Genomic DNA, 24835 nt, shown 5'->3' on the forward strand with positions numbered 1-24835 from the left:
TGGTGAATGAGAAAATAAGCAAGTTAAATGGACACCAGTACAAGGAAATAAATGGACTATATTTAACTGGAAACTTTGTATCGGACTTTTATTCACCTGGCAAACTTTGTGTGCGTCAATTACGCCAAGATAGTGGATCCTCAGAGGCTAAAGCGTTGGCTTAGCCTCTACACTACAGTTAGTCAAAAACTGTATGGCCTTCCGGCGGAACCTCTAACCACAAACATTGGTTCCTACCTTTATACCCACAGAGCCACAGTGTTCATTTGCTCCTACACACATACTTGATGTAAGACTGGGCAGATAGAATGAGCCATACCATTTGACCAGACTACATGTGTCTGCATCCAGAGTCTGCAGCTTTTGGAGAATTTGAATCTGTGGAAGACATCAAAAACGTGATTACTCCCATTTGCTGCCATCTTCAATACAAGGTTGTCGGGATCTCATTGCAAATATCTAAACCAGCATATTCCAGCTTTATAATAAGAGTTCGTACTCTCTCTTTCTCGCTCAAAGAAAAAGGGGTCATCTTTGGTTATCTTGATGGCCTTCTCGGTTACAACGTCCACACACATCGTCACCTTCCCAAAGCAGCCCTGCACATATTTGAGAAACACACTCTGAACATAAGTTTTGTAATTTCCAGATTGACATGGCTGAGAAATGAATAAGCAAAACACAAGTATTGAACAAAGAAATATTACTTTGATATGAGAAATGTTAGGACATTTCTGAGGTGATTTAGAAATAAATTAGCCTGTAATTATCAACAAAAACATTACCTTATTACCTTATTAAACCTGTTTTAACACACATTTCCCCCCAGAATAAAGTACTAATTTTGTACTTGAAAGAACAAAATATCAGGATAGACAATAGTTACCGTGTGTGATATGGTGGAGGGAGCTGGGCAGGAGTTAGCAGGTGAGGGGCTGTATTCCAAAAAAACATTAATGTGTGAAGTGAAGAATTAACAAAACGTATCCAAAAGCGTTTATTTCTCAAATGTTATTCTTTTAAAATAAAATGAGGACATGGCCTGGCCGGGAACAAAAAGCTTGGCAGTAGGCAGTCTGTTTCTTGTCGGGCGGTAATATATGTAACCTCATCCGGTGATTCAAAAGTTAGCTTGACGCTATCATTAGTTTGTGGTGTCTGTTTTACTGTCGTGATGCCTTCTGAAAATCTACGATGGGAAACATTACAGGCGTTAAAAAATTCACCAAAGGGAAATATCACTTTTGACCCGTACTGGTCGGAAAGGGGCGAGGTGAGTTGAAGTAATACTAAGATAAAATAGACATTAGCTGGCTGGCTAATGGCTAGTTAGTGTTAGCCGGACCAAGTTGTAGTGAGTTAGTTTCATAGCTTAACAAATGTATTTATTCATCTAATTTAAGTGATCCTTTAACCATATATACCAACAAAAACAATATGTAGTGAGGGCATTGCATTACCAAAGTAAAACCACCATTAAGACTAATATAAAGCAGGTGGAAGCACTTTCTCTTTTGATTTGAGTTAAAATAATACACCTAACAAATAGGATACCATAACCTACTCAAATAAAGAGACAAACGCAAGCATACTAAGAATATGACAAAATAAATAAATACATGTAATAGAATCCCTAAGCTAATTCAAATAATTAAGTTGACCGTATCGATATATATTATAAACCGGAATATACATATGATGATATACACCCACTCTTCCGCATTCCATGTTGTGTTGTTATACTTTGTAATGGTTTATAGCACGTTAGTTCCTACTCACTTACTTTGAATTTCAATATTGACTTTTACACAAACATTGTGTTTATAATGTGACGACAACTTTCAAACCCATCATATTTTTTAAAGATTTACATTTAAAATAAGTGATTGCTCATTGCCATTTTTAGATATTATTCCAACAAACTTGCAACTTATGGACAATTTAAAAAGTAAATTAAGTTATTTGACTATTGCATGGCCACACTAAGCCACTTTTTTCAATTTCAAACAAAGTTTAAAAACAATGTACAGCTAATATTTGTACATTTTAACCTTAAAGCAGGCTTTGTGAATGACGTACACCTGAGTTTGAATGTCTCTTATTTGTGTGTCTTTCAGCCCATTTTGTCAGGATGCAAAGAGCCCCTCAGCCTGTCCCCTCACTCGGGGGTCATCCTGGAGCGTCTCTGCGCCTTGCCCCTGCAGAAGGCCTCCTTCCTGGGCTCCAGCTCCGGAGACTCCAGCCCCGGCCTCTCTGAGGATATTTTCACCTCCCTTTCCTCCACTGGGTCCATCCCCGACCTCAACGCCAGGCGCACCCCGTCTCTGAAGACGGAGCGCGAGCAGGCGAGTCTGGCATCCCGAAAACACGCTGACCCAACCTGGTTTTAGCACCAATCTGTTTGGGAGTAGATTAAAGGACATGCAGTCAGTCAGTTTATTATATAGCCCAATATCACAAATGTACATTTGTCTCAGGGGGCTTTACAGTTTATACAGAATATTATTGTGAATACAACAGCAGAGAGCGAAAACTCGTCCACATTAATACATATATGGTTTAAATGTATTTATGGTGCTTTAAGATTGGCTACTGTCTGCTCAGTGTGCTTCTCTTTGTTTGCAGCAAGCAGGAAAGTAAACAGTTTTTTGAAGCACAGTGAAAATGTTGTTTATGAAAGGCTAAACGCAAAAAAAATATAGGTTGAAGCAGTATATTTGTTAAGATAAAAAAAAAAAAATCGTGAGGTTTAGAAATGATTACGTTTCACTTTTTGGAGTACATTTTGACTTTTCAGACTTTACAACGGTCAGGTCATGCAGCCATCACTGACATCTAAGTCTATAAATGTATAATACTAATCATTTTAATGTAGCCTAAGCACTTTCTAAAAGAAATACATTTTAAACAGATTGAATATATCTACGTATGTCTACGCTATGAATTACGCTTATAACCACTTAAATATTCAGTATGTATATATATTTGATCAAATCTACTGCACATTTCTCTTTTGTAGTATTATTTTTATTTGATTTAATTCATTATTATTCTATGTACTATTGCTTTTAGAAAGTAATAACGTTTGTTATCAGTTTGAGGTTTTCAAGACTTGGATTTTTTTGTTGTCAATTTCCCTTATTATTTTTAACTTAGCTGCACAAAGTTTATATACATTTCTGTGACTTGGTTTGATCTCTTAATTCCTCCCTCCTGTCTGTGCTGCAGGCTGTCAGTGATGAGGCTAGGGATGAAGATCCGGAGGAAGATGTCAGCGAGGTTTCCAGTCCCGCATCTCTACCTTCCATTTCCCTTCTGTCGCCTAAAGCCATGGAGACGGCAGGCCAAATTATCCGATTTGCAGCAGAACAGCAAGATAAAGCAAAGGTCAGACATAATAATATCACCTTCGCTTGTAGTGTGTTATACATGTTTTTGTGCATGTCAAATGAAATCCCAAAGTTCACACCACAACTCATTTGATCCAAAATTAATAATAATGTTTATGATGAACGATTAGTGGTTTATCCCATTAAACCCAAAATAAGTTTTAGGATTTTTTGTCTCATTCTACTCACTGTAGCCTTGTTTATCACTGCTACAAAACACTTTATGGAAACATCACTAACATGGTTATTATTAGTAAAAATTACTAGTTACTTCAAATGACAGTTATAATCAACAGGTTGAAATTCTTTAATACTATCATTTTAAAGAATGAATACAATATATATTCGAGTTTCCTCAAGTTTGACCGATATTGGAAAACATTTAGACTCCACATGATTTACATATTGATTGAGATTTCAGCTTCTTTAGCCTGCAGTCAAGTCAAACATTCGTTGCTTTCCAGTTACGACGAGGAGCATGACATTGAATATGTTGACAACAATTGGTCAATGCATTTGGGTTATTTTTGGTAACATTTTGAAACAAAATGTTGAACCGAGCCATGTTGGTTTTTAAAAAGCTGACTTTTCAAAATGAGGTGGAGCACTTTTGAGTGAGAGATGAAGAACAAAGTGATTTTTGATGGTATAACACTATTTTAAGCCATTTTTACAGTATGATAAATGGTTTTATTATGGCAAAAACATACCTTTCAAACACATTAAATCAGCACATCCAAGGGATTGTGGGTATCAGAGGGTTAAAGAAAAAAATAACAAATGTTTTATAAAAAGAGACTTGTCTTAACAATTAGTTTACTACAGGGGTAGGCAAGTAAGTTTGGCCGTGGGCCAATTTTTTGCTGAGCCACAAGATGGCGGGCCAGAACATAATCGAAGCCTAATTCAAGGAATTGATTTTGGTAAGAGGGCGCAGCGCCCCTGTTCCCCGGTTCAGAAAAAACTCTGATATCGCTGATAACCCTCCCCATCAACACTCTGATGCGCAGTCAGATCCGCTGATTGGTTCACTGATGATATAGGCGCCCAATCCAGAGCCTCTGGATAGACCCGCCCAAAGGGAGGCTCGTCGTCTCTAGCCCCATTTCAGTCCCATGTTAAAAGTCAGGGCTATTATCTGTATTTTAACAGACTTATCTTTTAAATTGAGGTGTATTTATTGTTCTCTTCAAAGTTTATTTTTTTCTGAAATTTTAGGGAGGATGGTCCTCCCTTTCTTCAATGGACGAGCCTCCACTGAGTGAGTTATTAACTAGGTAGCAGTGTTATTTAACATACTTTTATTCTGATAAGTATTGTCAAGTTCTCTGGGTTTTTGGCATTTATTTGAGTGTTTGCCCACATTTGAGAGGCTTGAGGGGCAACAGAGGACGCATGGACAACTGGAATCCTTTTTCCTTTTCTTTATTTCAACTTTTCAAGGACACATTAGGATTCTTTCAGGTTGAAAACCTTTAAAAAATACAAAATAAATAAATTACAGCATGTTTTGCTTTGCAATTTATTTAATATATTATAACCTAAATTAATCAGTAACCAAGTATTTTACTCAAACTCAATGTATTTAATAGTTAAAGGGGACCTATCATGCAAAATGCACTTTTGTACGTCTTGTATACATGAATATGTGTCCCCGGTGTTCCAGGGAACTCACCAAGTGTCAGAAAACACAACCCTCTCTATTTTCCTCCATACCCAAATCTCTAAAAAAGGGGCTGCAACGGATCTGATAAAAACTGATCCAGATTTGAACACTGTCCTGACGTCAGGACGGTGGCGCTACGGCTATTGGGCCAACTCTCCACCTATCAGGGGAATGTGGGGTTGGGCCACGGCCGGCCATTGCCGCTCGAAAGCGCTGGAGACGCTGTAGTACATATGCCAGGCCTGTAAGTGGCGCTGTAGTCTGCCACAAAAGCAGCGAAGAAGACTTCCCGCGCATGGTTGCCATGGTTACCCTTCTGTTTATTCTCCGCTGTGGCTTTTGTTCTCCCTCCCCGAGGCAAGCACTGTAATTCTCTCCGGTTAGTCCACCAGCAGATGACAAACACCCACCTCTCCGTCTCTTCCAAGGAACGAGGGGACCGTGCGGCAGAGTTTCAGTTAGGTTTTCTTTCGCCGGTCAAGATGTCCGTTAAAGTTTAAATCTTCCGGACAAAATTAGAAAAGTGCCGGTCAAAGGTCTTCTTTGTTATTTATTGAGCTTTAAAACAAATGAATAACAACTCTATATAATAATATAAGAATAAAACACGGAGGACGGAGATTTCTTTTTCTCCCCCTCTTCTGACTTGATCAGAGCACGCTCCCCTCTCCTGCAGGGGGGCGTGGTCAGCTGCAGCTCACAGAATCAGCCCCCTGCAAAAACAGGGCTGGAGAACAGCAAATAGAGTGAAATGAGGCATGGCTAAAATGCATGATCTGTTTGGTATTTTGAAAACAGAAACGTATAAATATACCTTATATAGGTATGGCCCTACAATATATAATTTAAATATAGCATGATAGGTGTCCTTTAAATAAGTACTTTAATTGACGTCAGTGCACCCCGCTGCCTGATTGTGCCTGTGCTGTATGTCATTCATTCTCAACATAGATAAAAGTACAATAAGCATTCTTCAGGTGTAGGTAGATTCTCTATTCGGACATTATAGCCTATATGTGCGACTGTCGGTCCGATGTTGTAAAAAAAAAAAAAAAAAAAAAATCTCAAAATATTTTTTTATTTTTTATTCTCAAAATTACGGGCCAAATATTATTGCTGGCGGGCCAACAATGGCCCGCGGGCCGCCTGTTGCCGACCCATGGTTTACTACTTGGAAAAAAATATTTATTTTTCAACATGACCTATTTTCTTTGTCATTTTATTGTAATTGAGTTTTTTTCCTTTTTCTGGCTTGATATACTTATTAGTTTATCGAGATTGAATGTTTGTTTATCGTTTCTTTTTCTTTTTAACTGAAATGTATGATTTTTAGAAATAAACCAATTTGAAGGCTCATTAGTCAAGGACTTCATTCTTCCTTCGCACCAAACCAATATATATGTAATCTGTTAACTATAAGGCAAAATAACCGTCACACATAGACAGGAAGCTCTGTGATCTCACCTGATGGATGTCTTGACCCTCAGATGGCGCTGAGGCTGCGGCAGGAGATGCAGGAGAAGCTGGTGGCGGAGGTGGCGGAGGTGGCCAGTGAGCAGCTGAAGCGTTTCGAGGAGTTCATGGAGCTGAAGCAGAGGCAGGAGTTCCAGAGCATGAGGGACATGCTGAACAGAGAGTAAGGTCGCATTCACACCTAATAGTCCGTTTCTCTAGTACGCACCAGACGATAGTTTGTTACATTGTTTCATTTTTCAGAAGGTTCGGTTTGTGTTCACACGGGCAAAACTCAAACGGACTATAAACTTTAAACACAAGTCATGTGCTCGGAAATGCTGTTCAATAATTGGTCAGACATTAAGGGGTGAAAATGCAAATCCCGGCAATTTCTACCGGAGCCTCCGCCATGGAGCATTGGCAGGTTATTTTCATGCTGTTGTTAATCTGGAGAGCATATCAACAGCAACGGCGCATATGATTATATTATCAGACAACGTGCGATAAAAAACATTATAACACATATAATGAGAGACGTTCTGCAGTAAGGAGGGGGTTTCACCGACGGCAGGTGGCTCTGACTTTTATGTATAGTTTTTAGTTTGATAGTTGTTTTTACTTTCCACGTCACTGTTCAACACTTCATTCTGCTTCACTCTTTCGCTAACGATTTTGAAGACACCCGCGTTCTTATGACACGTAAATACTACGCTTCCTATGTTTTGGAGCGGACTGCGTTCATACCAGCGATGAACCGCTCCAGAGTTCACTAGCAAGCGGTCCGAGAACACGTATTTTAGCGGACCAGAGTCCGGTTGTTTAGTTCACTTAAGAGGTCTCGGACTGCGTTCACACCGACCCAAACTAACCACACCAAGCGGTTAAACGCACCAGGGTTTGATTCAACCGGACTATAAAAGGCTGGTGTGAATGCGACCTTGAGTCTAAGTGGAAATAGAAAGGATATACAGCTCTGGAAAAGAGACCACTGCAAAATGATCAGTTTCTCTGGTTTAACTATTTATAGGTATGTGTTTGAGTAGACATTTACGTTTTTATTTTCTTCTATAAACTACTGACAACATTGTTCTGTGTTGGAATTCAACCGACACTGGAATGGAATGGCTGCCATACATGTAGAGATTGAGATTTAAGAAAACACTTGAGTGGTCTCTTAATTACTTCAGCATTTGTATTGCAAACTTGTTATGCAAATAAGTCAACCAAGATTAGTTAGAACATGTTTTCAACTTGAATTGACTGCATTTATTTGAAAATTGGCCGTATTAACACTGAAACAACAATGAATACTGTGTAATATATGGTTACATGTATATATTTTAGAAGTACAATGTAAGACGAGCACAAGTTTCATGTGTGGGCCATATTCCATTATACTTTAATAATTTGCTGTGGGCCGCAAAACAGAACATAGGCCACAGTTGGCCCCTGGGCCATAGTTTGGACACCCCTGCCCTAAATTATGTTTAACACAGAATAGAATCAAATGAAAATGTGTATTCAGCTCGCCATTTTCTTGAACGTTTTTTTCAATGCGATTAAAACGGGTCTGGGTTTCCACTTCCTGCAGAACTAAAGAGAGCATCGGGCGTCAAGAGAAGCTGAAGGAAGAGCAGCGACACAGATTGAAGGTATGATCATCAGCTACAGGAAGGCATGTTGTTATAAAGGTCTGGAATCACCATGACGTTAAGGGGCTTTTTTTCAAGCATCTTATAGCAGAAAATCAGCCCTACCTGTCCAAAATGCATTCATACTTTTTGCCTAAAAGGGAGTTTTTCTTATACTACATTGAGCCTTGGGTAAATGGAACTGATGTTTTGTCTATGTATGTCATGATATTTTATTTCTTGGGATAACAAAGTTTTCTCGTGCCAAAAGACTCAATGTAGTATGATAAGAAAATGAATTTATCTCAGAAACTACTAGAAGCACAATCAAGTTAAATACAAAGATATGCACATAAGCAGCGTAAACAATGAATGAAATACTTTTTGAATAAACACAAAAATATCATTATCTTTTTTTAATTATTTTTAATTGCACATTTTAGCTACATAAATACCTGATGTTCTCCTCCAGGTTTGCATGTTTTCAACAGTATTAATAATAAGTGTTTCGGAGAGAAACTCCCTCTAGAGGGAACGTTGGGATTTAAAGGGGACCTATCATGCAAAATGCACTTTTGCACGTCTTTTATACATGAATATGTGTTCCAGGGAACTCACCAAGTGTCAGAAAACAAAACCCTCTCTATTTTCCTCCATACCCAAATCTCTAAAAAAGGGGCTGCAACGGATCTGATAAAAACTGATCCAGATTTGAACACTGTCAGGACGGTGGCGCTACGGCTATTGGGCCAACTCTCCACCTATCAGGGGAATGTGGGGTTGGGCCACGGCCGGCCATTGCCGCTCGAAAGCGCTGGAGACGCTGTAGTACATATGCCAGGCCTGTAAGTGGCACTGTAGTCTGCCACAAAAGCAGCGAAGAAGACTTCCCGCGCATAGTTACCATGGTTACCCTTCTGTTTATTCTCCGCTGTGGCTTTTTTTCTCCCTCCCCGAGGCAAGTGTTTGCTCCCGCTGCTTTAATTCAATGCAATCCCTCCCCGTCGAGGCAAGCACTGTAATTCTCTCCGGTTAGTCCACCAGCAGATGACAAACACCCACCTCTCCGCCTCTTCCAAGGAACGAGGGGACCGTGCGGCAGAGTTTCAGTTAGGTTTTCTTTCGCCGGTCAAGATGTCCGTTAAAGTTTAAATCTTCCGGACAAAATTAGAAAAGTGCCGGTCAAAGGTCTTCTTTGTTATTTATTGAGCTTTAAAACAAATGAATAACGACTCTATAGGCCTATAATAATATAATAAAACACGGAGGACGGAGATCTATTTTTCTCCCCCTACCTTATATAGGTATGGCCCTACAATATATAATTTAAATATAGCATGATAGGTCCACTTTAAGTCTTTGTAGACCCTTTACATGCACAAAAACCTTTATAACACACTACAGGAAAAGGAAAACGCCCCAAAAGCATAATAGGGCCTCTTTAAAGTGAATTTGAGGTGTGTTTCTCCAGAATGCTAAGCAACAGTTAAACCCATGTTTACTTCAAGAGCCAATAAACTAAGACACATTCAGATTGTTAATATTCTCCCAACCTCTGTGAGCAGTTTTGTTCAAACACATCTTCTGTCCTCTGCTTCAGATCCTCAACCTGCGCCTGAGGGAGGCGGAGCAGCAGCGCCTGCGGGAGGCGGAGCATGAGCGGCTGCGGCAGAGCGACGGCAGGGAGCGGCTGCGGAACCTCAACACCATCCAGGAGGAGATCCTGCAGCTCAACCAGCTGCTGGAGCCCTCCACCCAGACCAGGAGCGACCTCCCCCCCGCCAGCCTCAGCTGCTTCTCCACCCGCGGGAACCAGCTGTGCTCCCAGCTGTCGGAGGTGGTGCGCAAGACGGCAGAGGTCAGTTTCACTCCGGATTATTGGGTCCTTTCATACACTGAGAAGGAGGAAAGATTAATAACTGTTCTGTTAAAGGATATGTTGTTTATTACAACTACATATATTTCATTTATCATTTCAATAATCATGAGTTAAAGCATCTTAAGTCTAAGTCATGTAATAACATCAGACAGATTGGAAACAAACTTATTCATAAGAGAAAATAAAAGTAAAATATTACATCCTTCACAGTTTTCTTCCCTCAACTATTCTACTCACTTGTAACTTCTTATTTTTTGTGTATATGTTTTCAAAGAGTTATGTTATGCTGCTTTTCAGGTTCTTATTTGTATGTTGTGCCTCTACTGTGACATGTTAACATGCTTTAATGTTCAAAAAGCTCTTTATTTTTCTTAAGCAGTAAACAACAGAGTACAATGGAGGCATTTCTGGCAGGGGGGGGGGAGTGTGGGGGAGAAACTCCCTCTGGAGGGAACACATGGATTTTAGATTTTGCAGACCATTTACATGTACAAAAACAGGAAAGGGAAAAACCACAACATTTTTCTGGCAGCACAAGACAACCCCATCAAACAGCTATTATATTCAAATATATATTTATTTTACCATAAAATATAAAACATAGAAATGTGTCAAATATCTTCAAATCTCTTTGTATCCAGTCGAGCATTACTGGTATCAATGCAAAGCTGCATCGCAAATCTCAACTTCTCCAAATGTATTGAACGTGGCGCTTGGGAAACTATAAAACGATCCACAAAATATCTGGAAGTTCGATGATAATGTGTTTTCTGAATATTTTATATATTGACACATATTGTTATTTTTTGTATAGCCTCTATAAGGTTTCCCAGTGCAACATGAAACCCTACTCAGCTTTGAGAATCTCTGAATGCACTCTGAATATCTTCTCTCCTGTGTGTCTCCAGGGAGAGTTTCCCAGCGTGGAGGACATGACCATGTCGGAGCGAGCGCTGCACGAGATGAGGGCGCTGATCCGGCTGATGCAGGAGGAGGTGGCCAAGGCTCAAGAGAAGAAGAAGAAGGAGCAGGACGAAGAAGAGCAGGGCAGGAAGCAGGTGGAGCTGCAGGCGCAGCAGGAAGCGCAGAAGAAGGCGGTGGAGACAGCCAAAGAGAAGGCGAAGAGGAAAGGTGAGTCGGGTTTATCTCTATAGAGCCACACAATTCTCGTCGAATACGCATACAGGAGTTGCCGGAGTATTGAACAGAAAATATAACGAACAAATAAATAATACACAGCGTACGGACAAATCAGAAATAAGCGCACTGGCAATAAGATGAGAAGCATTTTATTGATCCCAATTTGGGAAATGTTTGCGTTGCAGCAGCGCAAAAAGACATGGCAAAATGAACATTCCAAAATGTAAACATCTCAATAGAAGAAAATACACATGCTGAATTACACATTGACAGTAACAAAATATAAAGCAGGATATTATATATACATAAGTATGTGAGGAATGGAATATTAGATTGAATATAAATGTAAAATGTATGGCAATGCAACCAAATGGATTTCACTTTTTTTCCATGCGACTAATAGATAGATTTTATTGATAGATTTAGAAATAGATCTTTTGGGCCGAATGACGTTGGGTTGGCTATTGGGGGACCTCCTTTTGATGACTACTTATGGAATGGTAAATGCCAGTGTAAAGATCAGAGTGAATGATTGTAATAAAGATGGTGGTTGTGGTGCAGGTCTGCAGAACAGCGCTGAGGAGAGCACCCTGAAGTGGTTCAGGGAGCTGCAGGAGGCTGCTGCTCGCTGCCAGGAGGCCCTGCAGCAGCTCAACTGCCCCAAGGACGCCCAGGTGACTTTAGGCTTCAATAACATCATCTTTCATTTCATTTCATTTCAAACCTTTATTTATCCAGGTTGTATCCCATTGAGATCATTGATCTCTTTTTCAAGGGAGACCAGCTATCTTTCATTTCATTTATACTTCACCTTCCATTCTCAAAGATTAAAAAAGAGAAGAGCATGCATATATATATATATATATATATATATATATATATATATATATATACACACATATATATACACACACACACACACACACACACACACAGCTCTAGAAAAAGATGTGCTATATTTGCAATATTATCAGTTTATCTAGTTTTTATTAGGTTTATACTATTAATTGACAACATTTCTCCCAAGTTTTTAATTCAATTTAGAAAATGAAAACTGGTCCAAAATCCCAAAATATGTATTGGTTTTAGAGCTCAAATATTGCAAAGAAAACAAGTGACTAAAACAAATACTAATGTTTTAAGCAATACATGAATATTTGGTGGACTAACCCAGATTGACTCAGCAGTCATATTGCTGCTGGCTGACTTTATGCCACTCTGCTTTGTTGATGGCTTGTGAGCATCGATCTTTATCTTGATATTTCTGGGCTTTTAAGAATAAAACAAAACATTAACACTTTTGCAGGGATTTTTTTATCAGAGTTTTTAATTGCACCTATGTACTCAAAATGCAGCTCGAAGCTTTACAAATGAAAGAAGAAAAGAGCAGCCAATTTAAAACAACAGCGTGAAAAAATTCAGCTTCACTGTTTGTACCATATATATACTTGTTTCTCTTGTGTGTGGATTCAGCTATACTTGAACGTTGCCTATAAAATTGAGTCTTTATATAGGAACTCATTTTTATTACATTACATGTTACTTGTTAGATGCTTTTATCCAAAGCGACTAACATACCCAATACTGTGGGCAATCCCCACAGGAGCAATTTGGGGTGAAGTGTCTTGCCCAGGGACACAACGACATGCTGACTGCAGTGGGGTTTGAACCTGTGCTCCCCTTATCCCAACACCTAGGCTCTATCCACTGTGCCACACGCCTCCCTATTAGTGCTGTCAAACGATTAAAAGATGTAATTGCTTTAATCACAATGATAATCAAGGATTGATCACAAGATTAAAATACTTGTATTTACTTGTATTTTGGGGGAAGATAAAACAAATTCATGTTGTGTTGTAATTAAGAAATGCATGACAAACTGGTGGGATAAATCAGAGGGTTTTTTACTTTATTATAATTTGATTTCTGAATTATTTGCATTAAGTACGACACTTTTCCGACACTTAGCTAAAGCATAGACAAACCTGCTGTCACAGAGAGCCGCTGTGATTCCCCTCTGTATAATGGTTGCTACACACACAGATGAATGATCTCTGCCGTTATCATACTGCGATCACTGTCTGTTCCTACAGTGGGGAACCTTTCCGCTATCTCCCACTCTTCAGGAAACTGGCGCATGCTTCAGCAAAATGCCTTTCCTCCATTTTAACCACACAAGTGCAGTTACCATTTGTCCTGGATTAGGTGTGCTGTTACAGCGAGGTAGTGATGGCTCTTACTGATGTCCAGTGGTCTCCAGTCAGTGCAATACATGGAGTGTGTGCCAGTTCCACCGCCTTCTATGCAATATTACTGCGGTTCTTTTCATTGTAAACATCCAAGATGGAAATACTGGAAAATGTTGTTGGTCAAACTTGGAAATGTGATAATTCTGCTGTCATTTTTGTAACGCGTTGACCGCACTAATTTATATATAAGTCAGTACTGTATTATCAAAGTTAATGAATCCGATATTTGATACCAACTTCCTGTACTTCAGTCTTAAAAACTCTAACAGACGGATTATGGGCGCAACCTAAAAAGTATTTTGGTTTAAATAAAGGTGGGATAATATATAAAATAACTGACTTTTATTCCGGTCTTATTCTATTGTATTTGTTTTATTTTTTCTTTCATTACCTTAATGACTGTTTTTAAATGCATTTATAATGTCACTTTATAAAGTGTTTCTGTTGCGGTTGCACTATATCTTAGTGTTGTAATGTGCTATATTATTAAACTGGCCTTGCCTTGCCTTCAATAACCAGCCAATATATGTTTGGATGTATTTTTTTAATGTTATGTTTAACTTGTGAACAAAACTCTTTAAACATTAGTTTTACGTCTCTTCTCAAAGACAAAGAAGCTGAAGCTGGAGCTCCAGAAGGCGGCCTCCATCCCCGTCAGTCAGATCTCCAGCAACTCTGGGTCGCAGCTCCGAGAAATCTTTGACAAGATCGACAAGCTGCTGTCGGGACGGGGGTTGGTGTCTGGGGGGAGGACCATCTCCACCTCCCAGCATCCCCAGGGCCTGGACTTTGTCAGTTACAAATTGGCAGAGAAGTTTGTGGTGAGTCTGTTAGATATTTATTATTCTATTATCCCAGAAGGAGGAGAGAAGATGTGTTATGCAACAAATGATGTACATTTAAAAAAGCAACTGATTTTCATACACAAACTACCATTATGTAGTTTGTTCTGAACAACTTCGGGTAATCTTAAACCAGCTTTAACTATATGATTTTTTTTTTTTTTAAAGGAAAGTCTTCAGCACACTCAAATACAAAACATCGACATCAGGGGTACATATATACAGAGTAAAACATATATAAAGAAAATACATTCCATGACATGTTACTTGTTAGACGCTTTTATCCAAAGTGACTTACATACTCAATACTGTGGGCAATCCCCACAGGAGCAATTTGGGGTGAAGTGTCTTGCCCAGGGACATGGGACGACATGCTGACTGCAGTGGGGTTTGAACCTGTGCCCACCTGATCCGAACACCAATGCACTAGTCCACTGCACCACACGCCTTAAATACAATGTCATCAAAATGTCTTCACAACTTTAAAAGTGTTAAATTCATCATTACATGTTTAAAATGTAAGTGGAAAAATATCATGAAATTCTCTGTTTTCTTTTTAATAGTTTTTAAGTACATTTTAAATGTATTTAAAAAGGAAAAAAGCATCCGATTGCATTATAATCTAGTCTAGCAACACTTGGTTAAATGGGCCCTATTGTGCTCATTTCAGGTTCATTTCGTGCTGGAGAGGAACGTGGAGATTTTAGTAATAGGGCCCGTATAATTAAGAGAAAATGTATCCCCAACTCTTGTCATAAGTGAAACCTTCTGTGTTTCAAGCTTCTTGGATGAATATTGTAATATTACTGCAAAGGAAATATGTTGGGACTTGTTATCTTTTGCTATTTAGACTTTTCAACGTGTACGAAATAAACAAGCTGAATGACCCCTTCTGAGATTGTGATTTTGTTTTTTCCTTCTCCGCCGCAGAAACAAGGAGAGGAGGAGGTGGCGTCTCACCACGAAGCCGCCTTCCCCATCGCTATGGTTGCCGCCGGCGTCTGGGAGCTGCACCCTAGGGTGGGGGATCTCATCCTCGCCCACCTGCACAAGAAATGTCCGTACGCCGTCCCACACTACCCTCCGATGAAAGAAGGCACAACTGTGGAGGATTACCAGAGGTCAGGGAGAAAGAAATGTTTTGATCCAAGTTGTTGTTGTTGTTGTTATTATTATTATTATTATTGTAATAGTAATATCATTAAAGCTTTCTTTGTATAGCAGTTTAAATACACAGGAGGCAGCTCTAAGTGGTTTAACATGAGGTAAACAGGAAATAAAACATTCAATTCAAGTCAAAGGGTAAAACCTATTGGCACACATGCAGCATCTGCACATGATACATATGATTCTACAGAATACAAGGAGGTACAATAAGCAAGAGGATACAATAAAAAATATAATCCGAAAGTTTAAAAAGGCATAAGACTAATGAATAAATACAGTAAAATGATTTAATAATATAAAAAATATCAAGTAAAGAAATAGAGAAAATATAATACAGTAAAATAATAAAAGCTATCGATGTATAAAACAATAATGACACAAAAAAAATCGATATAATCAATAGGAGGGGGTGTTGCAAATGATAAGATAAGAAAGAAAAATCTATAAAGAAATGTCTACTGAGTTTGCATCTCTAACATTACCTGTGAGGGTGTTTCAAAGTTTGGGGGCGTATTTCATTTTGGCGGGACTTTTTAGAAAATGTAAAAGAAGCTTGAGATTTAGGACCCTAGGGCTCACACGGAGACATGAAACGACATAGAATCAGTGAGATAAGAGTTCCAGAACATTAGGAGCTTTGTTTACCGGTAGAAGGAATTAAAACATTCTAAATGATACGGTAGCCGATGCAGACCTTTTTGAAGAGAACATTATGGGTTGTGTTCAATTAATCACAACAACAATCCTCCTTCAGGATTCTTGGTTACCGTGTGGACGACTCCGGGGTGGAAGGTCAGGACAGTTTTCTGAAGAGGATGTCCGGGATGATCCGTCTCTACGCCGCCCTCATCCAGCTGAGGTGGCCCTACGGCTCCAAGCAGGGGGTAAAACTAAAGCCCAATTTAAAAAAACGTTGTAAAGCTCCTACATCTTAAACATCTTTTATTAACTTTTGCCTTGCTGCTTTTCAGTCTGCTCCTCACGGTCTGAACCACGGCTGGCGTTGGTTGGCTCAGATGCTCAACATGGAGCCTCTGGCTGACATCACGGCCACGCTTCTGTTCGACTTTCTTGAGGTGAGTATTTTTTTTGTATTTGTTACATACATAAAGATCCCAATAGAGATTATTCAGCGTAATTATAGTTCCAATAATGATTTAGAATATGACATATTTACTTGAAACAAGCAATATCATTGTGCAGGTGCATAAGTAAAACTCTTAAGTGCTTTTTTTGTTGTCTTATTTCTTTTGTTTTTATCATTTGCCAAGGTATAAGCGAAAAAGGTGGGCCTTGGGAGCCAGATAGAAGAAATCCTGGCTATAAAGCGATAAAATAAATTATTCTTCAAAAGTACAGCGTCATCGTTTTTAAAAGTGTATTTTAGTAAACCGTAGTTACAGTTTGTCCTAAGGTTTATTAAGAGTTTAGTATACTACTATTAACAATGCAGGTTAAAGGTATTTTTACCATTGTTTGACCAGTTTTGTATTTGTGCAATCTGGTCGGTATGTGCAAATAAAAAATGATTCAAATGTGAGCTCTTTCCTCACTTAAAGATAATATGACTATAACCTCAATCCGTGATCTTGAATTTATTTAATCCATTGGTTTTAACAGGCTTGACCGGTCAATACGATTGAGCTTAATCCGCACAACAATGAAAGTGATTCCTTATATTACCTAACGGGAGCATTTTTGGGTGAAAGGAATAGGTCCAAGTACAGAGCCCTGTGGCACTCCATGGCTAAATGTTGGTTTACATGAAGGATGCATCGTTAACGGGTACAAAACTGTTCAGATAAGTAGGACTTACACCAGCTCAGTGCCGTAAGCTTTATGGCAATTAAATGTTGTAGTCTCTGTAATAGAATGTTGTGGTCAATGGTATCAAATGCAGCGCTGAGATCCAACAAGACAGAATGGAGACAAGTAGTTTTTCTGATGCAATGAGAATGTCATTGACTTTTACAAAAGCAATCTCTGTGCTAGGATGCATTCAAGCCAGATTGAAAATCCTCTGATAAACTATTGTTATTTAGGAAATAACTGTTTTGTAGCTCTAAGGATCTTAGAAAGAAAGAGAAGGTCAGATTTTGGTTTAACGATACAAAGCAACGATTCTCTTAAATGTTTTACCATGGTCAGTATTTTTCAGAGCTGCTCAAGTAATATGTTTAATTTCATAACTTTGGTTAAACATCTTAACTTTAGTGTGAATCTTCTTTGTTTGTGTCTCCTTCAGGTTTGTGGTCACGCTCTGATGAGGCAGTATCAAAGCCAGTTCTGGAAACTCATCCTGCTACTTAAAGAAGAGTACTTCCCAAGGTAAACTTTAAAGATTTTAAACAGTTTTTCATTGTCAGGTTAAATGTGTTACCGTTTTAACTTCCTATAGACTGATGTGCTGATTGTGTGTCTTCGTTGTCTCCAGAATTGAAGCGGTGACCAGCAGTGGACAGATGGGCTCTGTCATCAGACTCAAACACTTTCTAGAGGTACGCTACCCACCGCTAATGTTAGCAATGTTGTACATCTTTTAAATCGCCTTTCCAGGGTTCAAAATGGTTTAATACCTTGCCTGCTCAGGATTTGCTTACAAAGTTGAGGGAAAAGAACAATATAACAAACTAAAACATTTTCCAAAATGATGACATGCAGGTGAAGACTAAAAAGTAAAAATGCAGTCTGGAGAATCTATTAATAGATTACAACATGGTGTTTTCTGTTATTGATTGTTCTGAAGGTTCAGTTTTATTTTGCAGGATTACACATGGAAATGTAGTTGTAGCCACCTCCGGACTTCACACACAGAAACAAATCTAAATGGTGATTGAAATAAATGGAAAGAAAAATAGAATAGCCATAAAGAACATAGTCGAATATAATTAAATAATACTATATAATAATACTTGCAATCAAATATGTAAGAGATAATCTGCATGGAGCCAGTCTTTGCACATTATCCTGCTTATTTCAATGCTGCTTATTAAATAAATCATAGATTTGACCCCCAATAATGATTTAAAAGTGAAGTCCGAAGTCTGTCAAAAACAAGTGTTATTTTGGCCATGGTTAAAGTTGAATTGACCCGACATCTTTCGGCGGATTGATATGACTGCACGTAGTCCCTTGATCAGAGCGTCCTTAGCAGCAGTCTGACCAATTGGAATTTAGTTTTCAATAAGGTTGTGTAATAAACATTTAATAAGAATGTTGATTAGTTTGTGTGATCTAAATCTTGGGTTTGTTTCTTTTGGGAACTAATATTTTCTCCTTCCGCATGCAGACGTCACTGCAGTGCCGACAGATCCGGCCTCCAAAAGGCCAGCTGAACTCAGCTTTTTGGAGCTCCTGATGGAGGAGGAGGAGCCATCATTTTGGATGTTTCTGCATGACGTTATTTAGGACTGAATGAAGCAGAGAGGGAAATGTGGTTTGAGGTTTGGAACTTAAAGCCGACTTAGTGAGTAATTGGGTGGAAAAGCAAAGTTGCTGCTGGAGGAAGATTGTTGTTCACATTAGTGAGAGTAACACGGCTTCTGTGGATTTATGAACTTGTGTCAGGTGTTCGACTGTGGCTCAGTGGAGGCTCAACTACACAAATTCAACAGCTTTGAAAAGCTAAGGGCTAAAAAGGAAGCACTTTAACACCAATGTGTTTAAATGTTGTTTTCCTTCTCCTTACACCTTTAGAATATACTCAAGCATTTGCGTGTATGCAACAAGACAGAAGTCAATTATTTGAAGAGGTTTATATCAGTTTTACTCACAAAATGTAGTCACTACTGCTTGTTTTAATTTTAATAGTTGCTGTTCAAATCAAAACAGTTTTGAATGTTTTTTCTGCTATTTATGTTTTTTCTGAATCCACTATGTGGAACAAAGATTATACCGCAAAACTGCTGAGGCGCATAACCAAATTATTTGGTGTTCATTTTAATACAGAAATCTGAAAATGATGGAATAATATTCAGATTATGACAAAAGTGATTTACCAGATTGATTGTTACTGTCATCTATAAACCAAATGTCTGAAATAAAACCGCATCAGCAGTTCACTGAAGCTTGTTGTTATCCTGTCATATTTTTGTCAAAATAATTGTAATAAGTATTTTAATGCTATGTGTTATGACCCGGCTTAAAAGGCCACAACAAAGAGGAGACACACCATGTCAACGGTTACTAAAATATGTTTATTTAACCAAACAATTCAAATTAGCCAAATCAAATGAAGTGCAACAGTAAGTAAAGCATGAGGTGTGGACGTCAGTGGTATCAGTAGTGTAAATGCAGGGTGAGGGTTGCATGGACGTGTATGTGTGAGGGTGTGGAGGTGCACAAAGTAAAGCAACTAAAGTAACAACAGCATATACTCAACAAAACCGGAGGCCTGTAGGGAAAAGCAGAGAGGCTTTAAATAGCTGCAGGACACCAGACCCAGGTGCCCTGAGTTACTGCAATCAACACAGCCCAGACAGGACAGCCACACCCTCTCTAATGATGGACCCACAGGGGCATCACAGCCCCCCCCTTAAGACGGGGCCCCAAAGGGATCCACGACCAACCAACATCCTCCTTAACTCCACTGCCTTTATGTCCCACTCCCCCTTGTCCTCTTTGCTCAACATCCTCCACATCTCTCCGGCCTTCTTGGAGATCTGTGATGGAGATGCCGGGGTTCTCAGACTTGATTCTCTCTCGGCTGACGTTGAGCCACAGCATGTAGGCGCTCATCTGCGTGCCGACCTCCTTCGGCCTCCTCTTCCTCTCTGCGGGGTTTCCTCTCTTTTTTCTTCTTCTTCTCCAGGTAGGCATTGTGCTGGTCTTCGTCCGAGTCGCTGTACTCGTCGATCTTACCCTTCATGCCCTCTTTGAAGCCTCTGTTCTTGACGTTGAGCTTGGCATTTACAAAATCAAACAGTTCGTCGTATTCTTCTCTCTCAATGCTGCCGAAGGTGAACTGATTTCCCTGCTGGATCTCTGAGTGAGGAAGAGTCTCCTCGTCTTCCTCCTCCTTTGACACAGACGAAGGGGGATCAGGCAGTGAGACCACCTGTTCAACAACACTTTTCCTACACTCCGAAACAGGCAGGTCAGTAGACATCCTACGGCTCTGCGCACGCGTAACAGTACAAACTGGAAACACCCTTGGAAATTGCAAACCGCTCCCATCTGGCTCCACAGATGCCAACGGTCTGGAAACCACCACAGATGGTGGCACACCAGCCCACACAGCACTACCAGCGAGATCGTTGCCCAAAATCATCTGTACCCCATCAATTGGCAACGCGGGACGCACGCCGATAGACACAATCCCTCGCACCAACTCACAATCCAGCACAATTGTATGACGTGACACGGGAATCAAGCCCATCTCCATGCCCCTCATCAACACAAAATCCCCAGTCTCTGTCTCTGATGAAAAAGGCAACACTGACTCAACAATAAATGAGTATCTAGCTGCTGTGTCACGCAACACCTTAATCGGAACATACTTGTCACTACCGACTGACACAACTGCTTCCGTTATGAACGGCTCAAAACCAGAACCCACATCTAAGTCGGCACAAACCAGCTTCTTGTCAGGCACCATGCCCGATCCTACACCCTGCGGCTTTTTAACCAAAACGGCAGAACAACACATAGCTGGAGCATGTGTTGAAACACGAGGCTTCCCCTCAGGTTCCAGCAATGGACACTGCTCCTTCCAATGACCCTTTTCTCGGCAATAATGACATTGGCCCACTCTGGCGCCCTCGGATCGCCCCGGACCTGCAAATCTACGGGAGGAGCCTGGTGAAAACTTTGCACCACCGCGGGAATAGCCAACATCTTCTCCACGTCTCCAATCACCCCTAGAACACTTCTCAGTAAAACTGCCCTTATGCGTCAACACAAAATCGTCCGCTAATTCAGCAGCTCTAAGCGCGGTGGAAGGTTTCTGCTCATTTACATAAGTGGCCACACGCTGAGGGATAACATCTTTAAACTGTTCCAATACAATGAGTTCACAAAGACCGTCAAAACTGACAACCTTTGCTGCCGCGCACCACCGCTGAAAATGAGAAGTCAAATCACGGACAAACTCCACATGCGTCTGCTTATCCCCCTTGACCCAACTTCTGAACCTTTGACGATACGCTTCAGGAACCAGTTCGTATGATTTTAACACTGCTGATTTTACTCTAGCATAGCCCAAAGCATTTTGCATGTGCATGTGTGAGGGTGTTGATGTGCACAAAACAGCATATACTCAACAAAACCGGAGGCCTGTAGGGAAAAGCAGAGAGCGCACAGAGAGGAGCAGAGAGGCTTTAAATAGCTGCAGGACACCAGACCCAGGTGCCCTGAATTACTGCAATCAACACAGCCCAGACAGGACAGCCACAACCTCTCTAATGATGGACCCACAGGGGCATCACACTATGGGATAAGTGTTTTTCAATTGTAACTGACAAATAGTACTTCGACTTAGCACTTTTGACCTGTGAAGTAAAGCTATTCCTTAGTTGCCTAAAACGCAGCCATTCTACCTCTGAGCCTGATTTCCTAGGCCTTGTTTCTCTCATGTAGGAGACTGGACAGTTCAGCAGAAAACCAAGGATTGTCTCGTCCCTTCACTCTAAAAGTACGTAGGGGTGCATGTCTATCAATGATTTCCATAAAACCAAGATAAAAATAAGACCATGCAGTTTCTACATCAGCACACAGATCGATTTTTCCCCAATCAAACCCAAACAGATCATGAACAAAACCCTGCTCCACAAAATGTTTTATGTCTCTCTTACTGATAATGCGAGGTTTAACCTTTTGGACCTTAGTGTCCCTAATTGTGGCTACAGCACAGTGGTCACTCACATCATTCGCAAATACTCCCACAGATGAGTATTTATAGGGAACATTAGTTAGAATGAGATCAATTAAGGAGGATTTATTAGGGGACTTAATGTTAGGGCGAGTAGGACTGTCAACAATCTAAGTAACATTCAGAGAGATACAAAGGTTTTTAAAATCCTCTGACACAGAAGTTAACCAGTCCCAGTTAAAATCACCAAGTAGCACTATTTCCTTGTAGTCAAGTTGAGATAAAAGATTTGCTAGCGAAGACAAGGAGTCCTTGACAGCTGAGGGGGGTCTGTAACAGCCCACCACCATGACCTGTTGACCCTTCTGTGGCACAGACTCCAGGTGTTAACCCCACCGCCGTGCCTCATGAAACAACTGCAGCGGCTCCTCGTGGATTTCTTCTGGTCGGGTCATCACTGGGGTGCCAGCATCGGTCCTGTACCTACCTGTGGCGGAGGGGGGCAGGGCCTTGTGGACATTACTGCGAGGACTGCTGCTTTTAGACTGCAGGCAGCTCAGCGGCTGCTGTATGGTGCCTCTCCCTGCTGGCTGGCTATGGCCCAGCTGTTGCTCTGGAGGGCAGGGGGCTTTGGTTTTGATAAACACCTGTTTCTGCTGAAGGCCCCTGCGTACAAGATAACTGGACTTGCACCTTTTCAGTCATGCCTGGAAGATTCTGAGTTTTACCAGACCACCTGACCCCCGGCCTGGGACGTGGCTGTTTGAGGAGCCACTGTTTGACACTGGTTTTCTTTCTGGAACCCATTTCTCTTCAGCCACCCTAAAGAACGCGTTCATCGAAGCGGGAGTGGTAAAAACTTGGCCATTTGACAGGGATCTCCACAGAAAAACTGGCTGAGGTGACGGGCATTCGATCAACCCGAGTTCTGGAGAACCTGGTAGATGAGGTGTGGCAGTCGCTGTCGCCATCCCACCGGACTTTTGCTCAAAATGCAGATCTGGCTGACCAGTGGAGAAAGGGACATGAGTATGTCTTTCCTGCCTTGAGTGTGGGTCCTGCAGTGGGGGAATGGAGAGAGGAGGATGGTCTCCTGCTACCACTGGGGACTCTAGCACCTGGAACGTTCAGCTCCTGCAGTGGAAAGAAGCTATATCGTAGCTGCGTAAAGGTGCTAAACCTCAGTTCTCTTCCAGGCGTCAGAGAGTCGAGGTGGACGGATGTGTTTGGCTTGGGCTTTTCCCCTCAGGGCAGCTGGCGGATCCTGTATAAATCTCCGGTTGAGAAACGGATGGCTGACATCCAATGGAGAATCATACACGGAGCAATAGCCACTAACAAATACAGAGCTCATTTTGACCCAGGCCCATGGGGGGGCTGTCTGTTCTGTTTTATGGCAGAAACATTGGAACATTTAGTGGTGTCCTGTCCCCGATTAGCTGGTCTAAAAAAAATGTTACAGGAGTGGGTGGAAGGGTTGGGGGAGGTTTTCTCCATACCACTTGTTGTCCATGTCCCCAAATACACCCTGAAAAAGAGGGAAACTTTAGTACTGATACATTTCTTGTTTGCTAATGCAAAATGAGCGATCTGGAAAAGTAGAAAGAACCAAGTTGCTGGAGTGGGATGGACGGATGCAGTGCTCTGTCTGAGGGGGCTGGTGGCAGCGCGTCTGAGGGTGGTTTCTGGATGTGTGGGCTGTTGGGCAGGTGCTGTGCTCACTGGGGGAGAATGACTCTCTATTATTGAAATTTTAAAGGATAGGTGTAGTCTTTGTTTTTAAAGTGTGTAAAGGAGGATGTTTTTAAATGGGTAAAATGCTTTCAAATTATATTTATTTGGAAGTCATGAACATCTGTTTATTTATTTGATTTTGTAATGTATTAGGTTTTTTCCGACTCTTTTACAGGGTGGGTGTGTAGTTCAAACAAATGCAAATACAATTTGTTTTAAAAATCTTATCTTACCTCAACTCACATTATCTTACCTTATCTCACCTTACCTTACCTTATCTTATCTCATCTTACCTTACTTTACCTTATCTTACCTCACCTTACCTTACCTTATCTTATCTCATCTTACCTTATCTCATGAACCCCCTCGTCCTGCAGGTTTTATCCGGACCAACATGACGAATTGGAATGAATTGGAAATGGGGGACCCTGATGTAAACAAGACGAAAGTCTTTCTCTGGTCTGCATCCCCTTAACAATTGTATGTTTTGAGCTGTACTGTACTGTACCCAATATACAAGCTGTTAATAAACTTTTCAATCAATCAATCAATCAATCAATCAATCAATCACGGAGGGTCTTGAGGATTCGGAGCGTCTGATCCCTCTCCGGAGGTTTGGGACCGGACAGGAAGTGGCTCAGGCCGTCCTCTTCCTGGAGATGCGAGCGGAGGACTCGAGGAGGGAAACCGAGGAGAGAGGAGGGGAAGCAGCAGGCGGTTAGAGAAATGAGAACTCCTCTCTTCTGAGCGGTCATTTTAAAGAGACGTCCATTAATGATGACAGGAGGCACAGCAGCCCTCTGTCTGATGGACAGATGTGTTCATGACGACTTATATATTTACTTTGAATTCATTCACAGTGCGGTATAATGAGA

The 24835-nt window shown here is 40.7% G+C and overlaps 1 protein-coding gene across 1 annotated transcript; it reads left to right on the top strand.

Annotated features, from left to right (window-relative positions):
* The first annotated feature begins 1174 nt into the window (after positions 1 to 1174).
* gle1 (GLE1 RNA export mediator) lies at positions 1175 to 19484 on the top strand. The gene is made up of 15 exons (XM_034117509.1): positions 1175 to 1273; positions 2118 to 2345; positions 3229 to 3387; positions 6543 to 6691; positions 8102 to 8162; positions 9742 to 9999; positions 10929 to 11151; positions 11722 to 11834; positions 14018 to 14230; positions 15182 to 15372; positions 16173 to 16302; positions 16390 to 16494; positions 17664 to 17746; positions 17853 to 17916; positions 18708 to 19484. Exons 1-15 carry the CDS (start codon positions 1175 to 1177, stop codon positions 18774 to 18776), a joined length of 2145 nt encoding a protein of 714 aa, XP_033973400.1. The 3' UTR covers positions 18777 to 19484.
* The last annotated feature ends 5351 nt before the right edge of the window (positions 19485 to 24835 follow it).

This window comes from Trematomus bernacchii, unplaced genomic scaffold (genome assembly GCF_902827165.1).
Source record: "Trematomus bernacchii unplaced genomic scaffold, fTreBer1.1, whole genome shotgun sequence".
NCBI classification, from domain to species: domain Eukaryota; kingdom Metazoa; phylum Chordata; class Actinopteri; order Perciformes; family Nototheniidae; genus Trematomus; species Trematomus bernacchii.